The 14603-nt window shown below is 37.2% G+C and overlaps 1 protein-coding gene across 1 annotated transcript in view; it reads left to right on the top strand.

Annotated features, from left to right (window-relative positions):
* The first annotated feature begins 1259 nt into the window (after positions 1-1259).
* The window catches only part of CPO (carboxypeptidase O), a 29648-nt gene continuing 16304 nt past the window's right edge, over positions 1260-14603 (top strand). The window contains exons 1-3 of the mRNA XM_065927684.1: positions 1260-1327; positions 12460-12559; positions 14498-14599. Coding sequence (XP_065783756.1) covers positions 1260-1327; positions 12460-12559; positions 14498-14599 — 270 coding nt within the window. The remainder of the gene's footprint in view (positions 1328-12459; positions 12560-14497; positions 14600-14603) is intronic.

The following is a 14603-nucleotide window of genomic DNA, read 5'->3' as shown; positions in this document are numbered from 1 at the left end:
TTGTAATAGTGCTTGGTATCTGGAGAGTACTCGTTACATTTTTGTAGAAAGAATGTATGGATGAATGATCATACATGGCAAAGGATTTAGATGGATCCCAAAATTCTAGAACCCTAATCCCCACCATGAGGGGAGATGCTTAGTGGCTCAGTTGTGTCTGACTCTTTGTGACCCTTTGGATTATAGCCAGCTACTGCCCTCTGTCCATGTGATTCTTCAGGCAAGGTTGTTCAGGAAGTGGATTGCCACTTCTTCCTCTAGGAGATCTTCCTGTTTCAGGGATTGAACTCGTGTCTCCTGCATTGCAGGAGGATTCTTTACTGCTGAGCTGCCCTGGTGACTCAGATGGTAAAGAATCTGCCTGCAATGCAGGAGACCTGGGTTAATTTCCTGAGTCAGGAAGATCTCCTGGAGAATTCCATTGGTAAAGGAGCCTGTTGGGACAGCGTAGCATCAGACATGACTGAACAACGAACACACACACAACCCAGATGCTAAGAACTCTGTTTAAACCCTTTACGTCTCTGCACTAAAATTTGCCTCGCTCAGTTAGATTTTTATCAGTAATCTTAACTTGAACCTTTGTTTTACTGGTCTCTGTTTGAGATTTGAGGCGTATCCTGGGTTTGTCTAAAAACATGGGGGTGTGAGGCAGTGTCTGACAAGAGTCCTTTATGTAAGAAGAATGTATGGGAAAATCCACTTGGGAAAGGATTTAAAATGTTTTCATTGCTCAGATATGGAGAGGCCTGCGTTTGGTTAAGAAGCTGATGATGTGGTCCATCAGAACAAGAGAAGACTTTTGACCCCAGATAAAGCCTTAGATTGCAGAGTGAAGACCCCAAATAATAATCATGCCCACCATGACCACAGCAGAAGACACAGCCGCTATTATACTCAGTGACCTGTGTGGAAGAAAGAGCAGGAGTAATCTGCTCTTGAATATAGGTGATGGGGATTCCTAGAACTGAGGACTTTACACAGGGAAGAAACTTCTTTCTGCATCTAGGGGAGCCAAGAGCTTTGATAAAGTTGGTTTTAAAGGAGAAAAAAGTCAAATAATTTTCCACTATTAAAAAAAAGTTGTTTGACGACACGATGGAGTTAATGAAACAACTGCTTACGTATTAACTTCTGTTGAGACATCCAGACTTATCTTATCTTGGCTGTGGAAGCCTATGCCCTATGCATTCTCAGAGACACAGGATCCACTGACCTGCAGGAGAAGCACAGGATTTTCTAGCTCTCTTTACAGAAGAATGAAACCTCTGCTTGGAACCTTTTACCTGTTGAGTATGCTGGTTCCTGGTTGGCTGGGATACCATAGGTGAGTATGAAGTGGAAGGAGGGGTGACTGATATGATTTGGATTGTCTAAATGGAAAGCTTCTCTTCAAGATCAGTGCAGTTGGATTCTCCACTCTTCCTACCCATTATGCATACCACCATGAAATGAGAATAATAATGACTGAAATTTTATCATTGAGATTTACTCTGTGTGTGTATGTCTCTGTGTGTGTGTGTGTGTGTGTGTGTGTGTGTGTTAGTCCCTCAGTCGTGTCTGGCTCTTTGCAAACCCATGGATTGTAGCTTGCCAAGCTACTCTGTCCATGGAATTCTCCAGGCAAGAATACTTTTCCAGGGGCTCTTCCCAATCCAGGAATCAAACTGAGCATTACTCTGCTGCTGCTGCTGCTAAGTTACTTCAGTCGTGTCCAACCCTTTGCAGCCCCATGCACCGTAGCCCACCAGGCTCCTCTGTCCATGGGATTCTCCAGGCAAGAATACTGGAGTGAGCCATTCCCTTCTCTAGAGCATTACTCTAATAATCTTTAAATAAATATATAGATCTTCAACAAAGATTTCCTAGCACAGTGTATGATAAATACCAATAGATATGTCATATCTTGTAATTGAAAAAAGAAAACTGTAGTGAAAATTCTATATCCCTCATTTACATAATTTCTCCATTGATAAATCACATTATTCTAATTATTCAGAAAATGTTTCAAGTGTTTAAAACTACCAAACAACTTCACTAAGACATAATTACTGTTGATGTTTTTGAACAGATAGTGAGATAGCTAATTAAGCATATAGTACTACTGCAAACATTTTTCAGTTAAGTTGTCTTATACAAAATTTTTTATGGCATTCATAACTTATTGAAAGCATAATGCAATCACTAATAATATTCCATCATTGCTACCCTATAAGTCAGAGTGATTTCTACTGTCATTTTATACATAATGCTGTGATGCACATCCAGCCATATGATAATTTTTGTTGTTATTGTTGCAAATTTTTTATTATTTCCCTAATATAAGTTATAAGAAGTGGAATCACTGGGTTAGAAGCTGCAAAAAGCTCAAGAATCTTGCTACATATTGCCAAAGTGCCCTCTAGAAAGCTGCCTCGCTTTACACTTCCAACTACAGTGTATGAAAGCACTTTTTAAGCACTTTCCAAGCACTTTCCAATTTGACAAGTGAAAAATAGCCACAGTTACTTATTTTTCATTTTGTTTATTTCTTATAAGGTTAAGTATTTTGTCTTATTTATTACTCATTTTATCAGTTTATAAATTGCTCATTCATGTCATTTGCCATTTTGTGTTCTTTCTCCACTCATAATGAATATATTTTTGGAATATATAATATATATTAAACATTGTGTGTATGTGTAGTTCCAACATTAAGTGTACTTTCCTTTATTAGTATTATGCACAGTTTATTACTCTGCACACTTAATATGTCTCATCATGCATGTGTGGTTAGAAACAGTGTTTCCTCTTTAGTTCCATGTTTAATCTAATCCTACAGCAAACACGCTCTCACTGAGCAGAGAAATCCAGTCCAATTTTTGCCCCAGATTAACTGTATGACCTCAGCCTGTCCCTCAGCTTCATAGACCGTCTGATTTCAGATACATAAAGGAAGTCCAGGATCTATGTGATACCTAAAGCTGTTTGGACATCACTATCTCATGTTTTCATTACTTTACTTGGGTTTCATATAGATACTGCATTTATCTTCTCTTCTGAGAGTCTTCATTCATAAATCATAGACAAAGACTTACATATAACACAGGACTTTGATTGGAATAAAAAACTTGCTTAATTTATCACAAACCTTCAAACATACATATTCTTTTTTTTTCCATTAATTTTTATTAGTTGGAGGCTAATTACTTTACAATATTGTAGTGGTTTTTGTCATACATTGACATGAGTCAGCCATGGATTTACATGTATTCCCCATCCCAATCCCCCCTCCCACCTCCCTCTCCACCCAATTCCTCTGGGTCTTCCCAGTGCACCAGGCCTGAGCACTTGTCTCATTCATTTGAATCAGTTCTAATGAGATGGATGAAACTGGAGCCCATTATACAGAGTGAAGTAAGCCAGAAAGATAAAGACCAATACAGTATACTAAAGCATATATATGGAATTTAGAAAGATGGTAACGATAACTGTATATGCAAAACAAACATACATATTCTTTGAACTGGTATTCCTTCTTTTGTAAATTTATACTGAGAAAACAAACTATGGAAAGAATCATAGGCACTGAGATATAGCTTTATTTATAAGAAACATGATATTAAATATTATAAAATTTGGAAACAACCTATGTGCCCCATATTAAGGTATGTAAATATTGATACATGACAGATGACAGTAGGATATTATTTATCCATTAGAATAATAACTATGAAAAAATTAATAGCATGGGAGAAGACATGTTTTATGGTAAAAGAAAGATGCAGAATACAAAATGTAATAAAAATACTTAAAAAAATAGAAGAAACCAGGTATGTACCAAAATGGACACTGCTATCTTTGGCTGCTAATTCTTTTCCTTTTCCCTCAATTATTCTTCATTTTGCAAATATCTACGAAGTAAATACATAAAATTTTTATTTTAAAAATGATAGACAAGCCCAAGTTAAATTCTGGAATTGATTTGGCTCAGATACGGGGAATCGGACAAGACGGCTTCCAGTGCACAGCTCCTCATCCCAGCACTTGAGCAAAACATTTCAAATCTGCTAGTCCTGGTCCTTGTTGATGGGTTTCATTTTCATTATTATTTACTGACAAAGTAACGTCCACTTTCATAAGGCTCTTACCAACTCAAAACATAGGTTAACTGCCATTTTTGATCCTCCTTCTGTACTTTGTGATGTAATCAGTTCAGTTCAGTTGCTCAGTCGTGTCTGACTCTTTGTGACCCCATTAACTGCAGCACACCAGGCCTCCCTGTCCATCACCAACTCCTGGAGTCCACGCAAACCCATATCCATTCAGTCAGTGATGCCATCCAACCATCTCATCTTCTGTTGTCCCCTTCTCTTCCTGCCCTCAATCTTTCCCAGACTCAGGATCTTTTCAAATGAGTCAACTCTTCGAATCAGGTGGCCAAAGTACTGGCGTTTCAGCTTCAGCATCAGCCCTTCCAATGAACACCCAAGAATGATCTCATTTAGGATGGACTGGTTGGATCTCCTTGCAGTCCAAGGGACTCTCAAGAGTCTTCTCCAACACCACAGTTCAAAAGCATCAATTCTTTGGCGCTCAGCTTTCTTTATAGTCCAACTCTCACATCCATACATGACCACTGGAAAAACCATAGCCTTGACTAGACAGACCTTTGTTGGCAAAGTAATGTCTCTGCTTTTTAATATGCTATCTAGGTTGGTCATAACTTTCCTTCCAAAGAGTAGGCATCTTTTAATTTCATGGCTGCAATCACCATCCACAGTGATTTTGGAGCCCAGAAAAATAAAGTCAGCCACTGTTTCCACTGTTTCCCCATCTATTTCCCATGAAGTGATGGGACCAGATGCCATGATCTTGGTTTTCTGAATGTTGAGCTTTAAACCAACTTTTTCACTCTCCTCTTTCACTTTCATCAAGAGACTTCTTAGTTCCTCTTCACTTTCTGCCATAAGGGTGGTATCATCTGCATATCTGAGGTTATTGATATTTCTCTGGCAATCTTGATTCCAGCTTGTGCTTCCTCCAGCCCAGCGTTTCTCATGATGTACTCTGCATACCAGTTAAATAAGCAGGGTGACAATATACAGCCTTGACGTACTCCTTTTCCTATTTGGAACCAGTCTGTTTTTCCATGTGCAGTTCTAACTGTTGCTTCCTGACCTGCATATAGGTTTCTCAAGAGTCAGGTCAGGTGGTCTGGTATTCCCATCTCTTTCAGAAATTTCCACAGTTTATTGTGATCCACACAGTCAAATGCTTTGGCATAGTCAATAAAGCAGAAATAGATGTTTTTCTGGAGCTCTCTTGCTTTTTCGATGATCCAGCAGATGTTGGCAATTTGATCTCTGGTTCCTCTGCCTTTTCTAACACCAGCTTGAACATCTGATGTAATAGTAGTCCAGAAAATCTACAATCAACAAGGATGACAAGCTTTGTAATCTTTCCCTTGATCATTTAGGGAGGTGATCTATTATATATATTACATACTCCCAATACGTAGAATTGTTTGTATCTAGCACTATGAATCAAGGACAGATGCTTCTGCATGCTCAGTCATGTCCAACTCTGTGACCCTTTGGACTGTAGCCCACCAGGCTCTTCTGTCCACGGAATTTTCTAGGCGAGGATACTGGAGTGGGTTTCCATGCCCTACTCCAAGGGGTCTTTCCAACCCAGGGATTGAACTCCTATCTCTTACATGTCCTGCACTGACAGGCAGTTTCTTTACCATTAACACCACCTGGGAAGCTCCAGTAATTACTGTCAAATACTATACAGTCAATAAAAATATTTATAATGAGTTTCTATTAGTTTGAGAAAATGTCTCTGGTAGAATATATAATAAAAAGAAGCAAATACAAAATTATATATAGAGATAATTTGCACTGTGTTTATGAAAAAATATTCACTGATAAAAGCCTGAAGGGAAATATGTCAAAATATCAGCAGTGGTTAACTCAGGAAGATGGGAGGATTATTCCTTCCTTCTCTTTTCTATTTTTCTTCTCTCTGTACTTCCTAAATTTTCCACTTATAAGCAAATGTTAATTTTGTAAGAAAGAAAAAAATTGAAAATACATTTCTGTCATGAAATATTCATGTAACTGTTTCCTAAGTATTTAAATACAAAATTTGCATCAATATACATTAGGATTTTTGCCTCTTTCAACATTCTAAAAAAAAATTCATCAGACAATCTTTGATCTGCAGTATTTATTAATAATGTACCCCAAGAGATCATTTTCTCTGTTAAACATTTTATGAATTCCTATTCGAAAAGAATACACGACGTACAATAATCTTTTCATTTGATCGTGAGATGAGACTGGTGATAATTCGGGGGATTAGCCAGCTTTTTCCTTCGCTCTCTACATGTATTATGCATCAGCCAAGAAATTGCCTGGAAACAGGAAGCTGCCTTTTCTAAGTATATGGTTTATATGTTGCTTGAACTAAGTAGCATTTGGGGTTTTGAGATATAAGTATTGTGTTTAATTTCATGTAAAATAATCAGCACTTCTAGTATTAGGGGTTTTCATTCAAATCTCATGTGGCTAACTTTTTTTGTATATCACATGCACCCAGTCATTCAATGCTGGGCTTAGGAAGCATTATACTCACACATTTTCCAGACATTTAACTGGGCAAAGTTGAAGGTTGGTGTTTGAAAGTGTCCAGTGACCTTTCATTTATTTCCTTCCATATTGTGAAATTACCTGGGAATACCAGCTCAGTTGAAACAGGAATTCACCAGCTGCCAGGCTGCTTTTTAGTGTACTCGCTTTCATATGTCACCAAGTAGATGACTGTGATCGAAACAGACCTTTGCTGAACTATGTGATGGAAAGAACCGTGTTGCCTTGAACAACCACTATCCCTGGTCCCAACCCCACAGGAAAGCATCTGCAGTGATCTCCTTTCTCAGTTGGACAGCCAGTGTGAGGAGTGAGAAGGAAGGGCTGAAAAGACTCTTCTCATTAGCTTCATTTCCTCTCCTCTCCCCATTCTGCAAAAGCACTGAAACTAGGTCCTGATGCATTTATAGTGCTAACATTTATTTAACTTTCTTTGTAGTCTAAATTAGAGATCGATAATTAAAAAAAATAGGCTAATAAACATTTTAATGCATATTTTCTAGAGTATAATAAATGTATAATTTGACTTCCCAGGTGGCACTAGTGGTAAAGAACCCCCCTGCCAATGCAGGTAGATTCGAGATTCGTGGGTTAGATCCCAAAGTCAGGAATATCCCCTGGAGAAGGGCATGGGAACCCACTCCAGTATTCTTGCTTGGAGAATCCCATGGACAGAGGAGCCTGGTAGGCTATAGCCTGTGGGGTTGCAATGAGTTAGGCATGACTCAAGTGATTTAGCATGCACACAAATGTCTAATTTAGTCTCTGTAACAAAATCTTCACAGGAGAAAAAAAATCCAACAACCTAGGATACTAGTATTTACCTTAAGGATTGTTGTTAGGATTATATGTAGAGTTAGAACAGTGCTGACATGCATAATTGCTTGTAAAATATTGGTCGCTATTATTACCAACTACTCTTCAGTTTGGGATTCTCCCTCTCCTGTCCTCAATACACTTAGTGCACTATTTAATTGGTAATTAGGCTCTAGCTTATCATACCTCACTTTATATTTTTTAATAGCTAAGTTATTTTGCTTTTCATGTATTTATATCTCACTTCCTTAAGTAGATTTTAAGCTCTGTAAGGAAGAAATCTATATTCTATTACTATTACTATGTTATCATTTTTGCATAGAGTCCCAAGGGTGCCCACCTATTGGGTTGTTGAATGAATTAGGTAAGATAATAATGTAAATGTTTAGACTGGTGCCTAGACTATAGTGCCCAAAAGGGTTAACAAACGTTAATATAGCATATATGTACAAGATGATTATTTGATAATAGCAGATGAAATGAGCTTCTGAAAATTTATGGGTAAGTTGAATTTTTTTAAATTTTAAACACACCAAGGGATGTATGTGTTTTCTTTATAAAATGATAATATGTTTTGTAAATAATCGGCCTCAACATATTACACTTATAGTATTTTTAAACTGAAATTGTTCATTCTGAAGCACTCTAGTTTTCTTAAAAAAATCAAATTGATGATAAGCATTAGAAATGCATCCTTGACTGGAAAAGTGTATTGCTCCACAACAATTACAATTTTAATAGCATTTGTTTCTTGTAATCTCCTTTTAAAATTCATTTCATTGTTTTAACTAATTATCTAGACAATCATATCTTGTGAGCTTTTCTTGGACAAGCTAAATGAAGTACTACTCATTTAACAATAAAACATCTACAGTTTTGAAGATAAAGAGCTTCTGCTAAGTTCAGATTATTATTATTAATATTAGTAACAATTAAAATCATGGAATTGTGTAGAGAAATTGATTTCTACTCCAGTGGGTGATTATTATGGTACATGGTGCTAACTGAACAGATTAAAAAATTAAATATAGTCAGTTCTACATTGGAGTTATATAATGTGAATGGAACTTGAGTTTTAATTGATTCTATCAAAATATTTTGTAGTTTGATATTATTTGAAGATAATATCAGTAAGATGGCTAAATTATTCTCCATATAATTATTATTTTCAATATTATTGTAGCAAAATAGGGTTTTTACTCAGCATTGTTTTGAATTGCTACTGTGTTTTCATGTACATTAAGCATTAACTACGTTCCAGAAATTAGCTCATTTTAAAACATGGACTAACTAATTTAATCCTCATAAGAATCTCTTGGAAAGATATTATTCCCATTTTACAGATTATAAAATGAGGCTAAATATGCCAGAATGTTCAGAGAAAAAAATGTGAGAAAACAGATAAAATCATTGAAACATTAGCTAATTAGATCACTAAACACATTTCTTTCTCTCTATCCAAAAGTTCACACCCTAGCTTCACCAAAAACTCACATCCTAGTGCTATTAACATAGAAAGAAATCACTCCAAATATAGTTATTGGGTAAATGAATGATCGGTTACTATGCTCTCATAATGAAAACATAACTCTACTTTTAACTTAGGTAAAGACTTTTAGTTAGGGAACCAAAACATTCCTCAAACATTTGTGTGGTTTGGAGACAGAGAATTAGCTCCAAGACTTACTAACTCTGTGACTGTTTGCAAGTTACTTGATTTCTCTTGGCCTACTTTCCTTATTTGTAGAACATGGATGATGACATTTCACAGAATTGTAATAAGAATAAATCATATATTGTGTATTATTGTTCTGGCACAAAGGAGAGGCATTGAATACTTTTATCAAACTGTTTCTTAAAATATAAGCCATGCATGGCAATCCATTACATAGGCCTTTATCTATTATGGGCTTCTCAGGTGTCTCAGTGGTAAAGAATCCATCTGCCAATGCAGGAGACCTGGGTTCTATCCCTGAGCTGGGAAGGTCCACCGGAGAAGGAAATGGCAACCCAATCCACTCCATTATTCTTGCCTGGGAAATCCCAAGGACAGAGGAACCTGGTGGGCTACATGGGGTCACATGACTTAGCAACTAAGCAACAAAGAATATGTTATAGAAATTGAATCAATAGTTAATAACCTTACAAAACAGAACGCACCAAGCCCAGATGGGTTCAGTGAATTCTATGAAATATTTAAGGAAAAAGTTATATCTCTACAATCTCATCTAAAAAATAGAAGCAGAGGGAATACTTTTTAATTCATTCTTTGGGGCCAACCAAATATCAAAACCAGTCAAAGACATCATGAGGAAAAAACACTATAGATCAATATCTCTCATGAACATAGATGTAAAAATCCACCACAAAACACTAGCAAATTAAATCCAAAAATGTACAAAATGAATTATACACCATGTCCACTGACTGAATTTATCCCAGATATGCAAGGCCAGTTTAACATTTGAAAACCAATTAATGTAATCATGATCATATCAGTAGATGCAGAAAAAAAAATTGAAAAAATCCAATAAATGGTGCTGGAACAATTGGACATCCACACACAAAAAAAGTGAATCTAGACACAGACCTACATTCTTTATAAAATTAACTCAAAATGGATTATAGACCTAAAAAATGTAAAATGTAAAACCATAAAACTCCTAGAAGATAATGTAGGAGAAAGTCTAGATAAATTTGGGAATAGTGATGATTTTTTAAATACATCACCAAAGACATGAACCATGAAGTAAATAATTGATAACCTATGCTTTATTAAAATTAAAAATGTCTTCAAAAGATAATGTCAAGAGAAGGCGAAGACAAGCCACAAAGTGAGAGAAAATATTTGCAAAAGACATATCTGATAAAGCACAGTTATCTAAAACATACAGAGAACTCTTTGTTAGTAATAACAAAGAGACAACCCGATTTTTAAAATGGACAAAGGACCTGAATGGGCACACCTCAGCGAAGAAGATACACAGGTGGCAAATAAACATAGAAAGCCTTGCTGGAGAAAATGAGAAATGGCATAGTCCCTTCAGTTGCTCTGGAAGACCATTTGGTAGTTTGTTACAAAACTAAACATACTCTTGCCATATGATCTAGCAAACACGCTCTGTGGTATGATCCAAAATGAATTGGTACGATCCAAAATGAATTGAAAACTTATGTCCACAAAACACTGCACACAGCTATCTGTGGCAGGTTTACTCATAACTTCCAAAACGTGGAAGCCACCAAGATGTCCTTCAGTGGGTGAATGGATAAATAAACTATGGCAATATAGACAGTAGACCATCAGACAGAGCTAAAAACCTGCCTGCTAAGGCAGGAGACATAAGAGACCTGGGTTCGATCCTGGGTTGGGACGATCCCTTGGAGGAGGGGACACTCCAGTATTCTTGCCTGGAGAATCCCTATGGACAGAGAAGCCTGGAGGCTACAGTCCTTAGGGTTGCTCAGAGTTGGACACGACTGAAGCGACTTAGCACGCACAAAAAGAAATGAACCATCAAGCCCTAAAAAGACATAGAAGAAAGTTAAATACATATTACTAAGTGAAGGAAACCAATCTGAAAAGGCCACATGCTGTATGATTCCAACTACATGACATTCTATAAAAGGCAAAACTAAAACTGAAAAGATCAGTGGTTGCCAGGGGTTAGGTGGGAGGGGAAGATGCATAGGCAGATCAGAGAAGATTTCTAGGGCAGTGAAGCTCTTCTGTATGATACTATTAATATAATACTGGCTACACATCATCATGCATTTGTCCAAATCCATAGAATGTACAACAGCAAGAGTGAACCCTCATGTAACCTATGGACTTTGGGAAATAATGATGTGTCTATGTAGGTTTATTATAACAAATAGACTGCTCTGGTGTGGGATGTTGGTAATGGGGGAGGTTGTGCGTGTCGGAGGGGGCAGGGAACAGTAAGTATATAGGAACTCTCAGTATTTTTCATCCAATTTTGCTGTGAACCTAAAACTCCTCTAAAAAACAAAGCTTGTTTTAAAAAAATATAAACCACTGCATTAAGATTCTTACAACTGTATACACAGTATTGAGGTTAATACTTCAGGCTTTTCACTCAGGCTGTCAGAGTTTAAGTCCTAACAATACTTTCCCCTGTGACCCAATTTCTTCATCTCTGAAATGGGGGTAATAAGAATACTTCGGGCCTTCCCTGGTGGCTCAGTGATAAAGAATCTACCTGGAAACACAAGAGATGCGGTTTGATCCCTGGTCTGGGAAGATTCTGTGTGCTGTGGAGCAGCTAAGCCCGCGTGCCATAACCACTGAGCCTGTGCCTTAGAACCTGGGAGCTGCACCAAGAGAAGCCACTGCAAGGGGAAACACCAGCACTGCAACTAGAATGTAGCCCCTGCTCACAGCAGCTAGAGAAAGCCCACTTGTAGCAACACAAAGACCCAGTGCAACCAAAAATAAATAAATAAAATTATCTTTTTAAAAAGAGAATACCTTATCTTAGGACTTAACCAGTGGTCCAGTGGCTAAGACTTCACTTTCCAGGTCAGGAAACATGGGTTTGATCCCTGGTCTGGGAACAAAGGTTCCATATGCCTTAGGATGTGGGAAAAAAAAAAAAAAAAAAGAATATCTCATCTTAGAGTTTTCCAGAAAAGTGAGAGATTTAAATTGGTTAATCTAATGGATGTCTCACAGTAAGTTTCAGTTCAATAAATCTTATTCTTTATTTTACAAATGTAAAAAGTGTTCTTATCTACAACATCTTGCTGAATTATTCCAGCCTCCCTGCAAAGTGGGAATGCCTGTCCCCAACCTGCAGATGAAGAAACTGCAGTTCAGAGGGGCTTAGTGGTACCCATGGTCTCACAGTGAGTAAGCTGCAGAGGTGAGACTTGAGGACTGACTTCTGTCCTCAAGGTGCTGTGCATGTTGGTTTCCACTACTTTTATCATTAACCTTCCAACCCTCATGATATCCTGGTTTCATTGCTGCTTTTTGTCTTTGCAGATCCCTCACACAACAGAGACGAGAAGTTGTGGATAAAGTGGCGAGTCCATGGAGAATCCTGGAGACATATTCTTATAACAGATACCACCCCATGGAGGAGGTGAGCACGGACGCATGGTGGGGGGGGGGCGGGGGGTTGGTGGTAGTTACAACTCCTTTATGGTGGGCAAGGGATAGTTTACTGTTAATATCTGCAGACCAGAGGGCCTCAAAATGAGAAGTTGAGATTTGTCTGTGCACTGAGGTCAAGGGATTCACAAACATCATTCTGTGACCATCACCATTACAGATACAAATCTAGTGATAGAAATAAAAAGGTAAATCAACAACCAAAAGAAAAAAAATGGAAAATAATGCCCATTTTTCTAGTGTAAACATGGGTCAAAATTAAATGTTACTCTTGTTCATCAAGTCTTTTAGCTGCTTTAAGTAGGGCAGGATCAGTGTGTATATGGATGTAAAACATGGGTGGAGAAGCCTTCTGATTGAATCCTGTTTAGCTAAAAGAGTGGTATTTCCAGTAGGATAGAAGAAACACAGGCAACCTTTCTCAAAAGAAATATTTGTACTGCTATGAAGATATGTTTAGTGGTTTCTGAAACTGGATACAGTAAAAAGTATTTATGCATATATGCAGTGTATGTATGTATGTGATATTATGTAACACTTCTTTTGAAGTATAAATTTCTAAAAATAGAATTGCTGGGTTAAACAATCATTTATATTTTTTATATAAATGCCCAAGTTGCCCTCCAGCCAGGCTTTGCCACTTATTTCCTCAGTCTTGAGGAATATATTAATATTTTCCATATTTTTTTCAAAGAGTACAAGAAAAAATTTACATTTTCCTCTGTAACATTCACCCCAAAATACTAAAGTCTCTTAGATTTTTTTTTTAAACAAGATCCAGTAAGACCCATGAGAAGTGTATGTGCTGGTATCAGAGATGAGATATACTTGGCTTGGTTACTTGCTCTATGACCTTGTCCAAAACATTTAATCTCTTTGTTCCTCAGTTTCCTTATACGTGAAAAAGGAATAGCAGTACTTCTCCCGCAGTTTGGTTGTGAAAGTAAATGAAATAGGCTACACTTTTACTGATGAAGCAATAAATAAAATGATAGCTGCAACTGTGATGTGCTATTTATATCTCTCGCAGGACTCAGGGCACCTGCATCTGATCTAGTCTCATCACAGAAAAGCATATAGTACCCATGTGATGAGTTGTTAATCTCTTCGAGGGAAGAGATTTAATAATGCATTTTATCCATAGATATTCTATGCTAAGATGAAAGTCAATTGAGACACAGAAATTTGTGTCAGAATTGAGACAAAGTCAATTGAGACACAGAAATCCAAATAGAATTTGTTATGCCAAATTAATTATTATCATTTACCATAATTCTTATCATTCAGATAATTCTACTATACAGAAATTGCATGTGGAGGGTATCATATGCTGAGGACTGTCCTAATATGTCTTATCTTGGTTAATTGCTTATTTCATTCTCCCTTAAAGGACCCTTAAAGGACCTTATTTCATTCTCTCCTTAAAGTTATTAACTTGGTCTTGATTTAGAAATTTCACTGTTCTGTGAAGGGGCATACCCAGACTCTTCTCTAATTTTGGATTCATGGACATTAACAAAGGATATTTTGGGGATTCAAAGAAGATTCCACAAAATAAGCTTATCCTGAAATTTCTGGCATGATTGAGTGCCACAGCAAAGTCCAGAAGTCTGGTGGCTATTTGAAGATTGTGTGATTGGACAATGTTTCGGAAGTGTTATTCTGCATTGTTGAACTTGATCATTCTCAATCATTTATTTGTGAAGTTCAACAGGGTGTCCTAGCCTGGGTGGTGTTAAAGAAAAGGGGAGAAAGGACAGTTGTAATTCATTGGTTGTCTTTCATTTGTGTGCTAATGAAGAGCCAAGAGTTGAAAGTTCAGTATCTTGATGAAAGAAACAATTATCTTAATTAGAGGCAAGCAAAGGATCTTCTAATTGATAACCTCAGTCCTCCCTGGCCGTTTCAGATCTACCAGTGGATGAGTGAGATAAGGGAGAAGTACACCGAAGTGGTGACACAGCATTTCCTAGGAATGACCTATGAGAGCAGGCCCATGTATTATTTGAAGGTGA

The sequence above is a fragment of the Muntiacus reevesi genome, chromosome 3 (genome assembly GCF_963930625.1).
Source record: "Muntiacus reevesi chromosome 3, mMunRee1.1, whole genome shotgun sequence".
Taxonomy (NCBI): domain Eukaryota; kingdom Metazoa; phylum Chordata; class Mammalia; order Artiodactyla; family Cervidae; genus Muntiacus; species Muntiacus reevesi.
This window is presented reverse-complemented; position numbering and strand designations above follow the sequence as displayed.